The sequence below is a fragment of the Helianthus annuus genome, chromosome 2, assembly GCF_002127325.2.
Source record: "Helianthus annuus cultivar XRQ/B chromosome 2, HanXRQr2.0-SUNRISE, whole genome shotgun sequence".
NCBI classification, from domain to species: Eukaryota; Viridiplantae; Streptophyta; class Magnoliopsida; order Asterales; family Asteraceae; genus Helianthus; species Helianthus annuus.
This window is the reverse complement of record NC_035434.2, coordinates 13,425,313-13,427,365: the sequence shown is the minus strand read 5'-3', so window position 1 is coordinate 13,427,365 and position 2,053 is coordinate 13,425,313. Positions and strand designations below refer to the sequence as shown.

General features: G+C 39.5%; 1 protein-coding gene across 1 annotated transcript; it reads right to left on the bottom strand.

The window, feature by feature from the left end:
• Window positions 1-748: 748 nt before the first annotated feature.
• On the bottom strand, window positions 749-1,645 carry LOC110886249. The gene is made up of 2 exons (XM_022134029.1): window positions 1,584-1,645; window positions 749-1,385 (listed from the first exon to the last, which is right to left on the bottom strand). The coding sequence occupies exons 1-2, from the start codon at window positions 1,643-1,645 to the stop codon at window positions 749-751; spliced, it is 699 nt and encodes a 232-aa protein (XP_021989721.1).
• Between the last annotated feature and the right edge of the window lie 408 nt (window positions 1,646-2,053).

Sequence of the window (2,053 nt, the reverse complement as noted above, 5' to 3'; positions counted from 1 at the left end):
CATTAATCCACTTACACCATATTTCAGGAAAACCCATTTGTCTCATAATCGACATTAAGAAATCCCAATTAACAATATCGTAGGCTTTTTCAAAATCTATTTTAAAAATAAATATATCTCTTCCGGTTCTTCTCGCCCACCGCATTATCTCACTAATTATTAATGGCCCTTCCAAAATATACCTACCCGCCAAGAAAGCAGATTGCGTCTCAGAGGTGATATTTCCCATAACTATCTTCAATCTATTGGCCAAAACTTTCGACACCACTTTGCTCACCATACCAATTAAATTAATCGGTCGGTATTCCCCTAAGCACACCGGATCTTTAAATTTCGGAATCAACGCAATAAACGAAGACCCAACCCCCCTGTTTATTTTCCCCGACACAAAAAAACTCTCGGAAAATGTTACGAAAATCAACCTCAAATAAGCTCCAAAAGCGTTTAAGAAAACGAAAATTGAAACCATCTGGGCCTGGCGCTTTGCCATCCCCACACTCAAAGACCGCCTCCATAATTTCTTTATCACTAAAACGCTCAATCAAACCACTCGCCTCCTCTTCTGTAAGTTTCTTTAACCCTTCACACATCAAAACGGTCTCGAACTAACCTCCTCCTTGAATTTATTTTTAAAAAACTTCATTACCTCCTTTTTAATATCACTCGGTCTAGAAACTCAATTCCCTTCTACCATTAAACCCGGGATCGAATTACTAACCATCCTCTTATTTATAACCCCGTGAAAAAATCAAGAATTTTCATCTCCATCTTTTGCCCATTTAACCCGCGCTTTTTGTTTCAAATCTTTCACTTTCAAGAACTCCCCTAGTTTCTTTTTCGCTTCCTCAAAAACCCACACCTCTTCATCCAATAACTCCCTAACCTCCATTGCCAACTCTAAATCAGTGATCTCCTTCTTAAGACAATCTTCCTCCTCACTGTCTAAAGCTTTTTGCTTCTGCCTCCATTCAACAATTTTGGATCGCAATTCTCTTAATTTATGTATAAAATTCAAATCCGGCACCCCTTCACCACTAAAATCCATAATCGAAGTAGTAACCAAATTTTGAAAATCTGGTTTATCGAGCCACGAGTTAAAGAACCAAAATGGTTTTGGGCCAAAATTCTTCGAACACACCTTCAAAAGCAACGGACAATGATCCGACTTCTCACGTGCAAGAGCTCTATATCCCGCATTCGGCCACTTATTAAGAAAACACCACGAAACCATGATTCTGTCTATACGACTTAATTTCTTCCCCGAACAAAACGTGAACTTTCTATCTCTAAGAGAGAATTCATGTAGACCAGCATCTTCTATAAAGTCATTAAAATTCCGTGTAGCAACTATGTCAAACTTTGAGTTCTTCCGTTCTTCTTTATCCCTATTAGACCGAGATTTTATACTCTATTTAAGTTAATGATTGTTTCTATTATTAGATTGTATTGTCCTATATATAGGACCTTCTTTGTACACAATATTCATTCAATACAATACACAATTACAATACAAATCTATGGTATCAGAGCTATACGCTCTTGGAATACAGAAACCCTAATCAGCCGTCACTGTTCGACTTTACTGTTCACCTTTTGCTGTTTCTTTCTTTTCTGTCGCTCTTTGTCCCATCACACGAGCAGCCATGGTTATTTTTTCCTTTACCACAGCAGACAAAACTGCTCATAATTCTCACAAATTCGGCTTCAAACTAAGCCCCACCAATCATGGATACTGGAAAACCATGATCAAACCCTTTCTTATCACTAATGGCCTGTATGTTTATATTGATGGCTCCCTTCCCTGTCCACCCCAGACCATTATTGTTCCCGCCTCCTCGTCTGACAAAGACCCATTACCATCCACACAACAACCAAACCCTGACCACTCGACATGGGTTTCCAATGATGCCCATGTCCACATGCTTCTGCTGTCCATAATCTCTGAAGCTTTCTTCAAACATGTTCACGGTGAAACCTCTCGTGATCTATGGGAATCCCTGGAACGTGCCTACGCACCACACACATCTTCCCGGGAATACACACTAAGAACTCA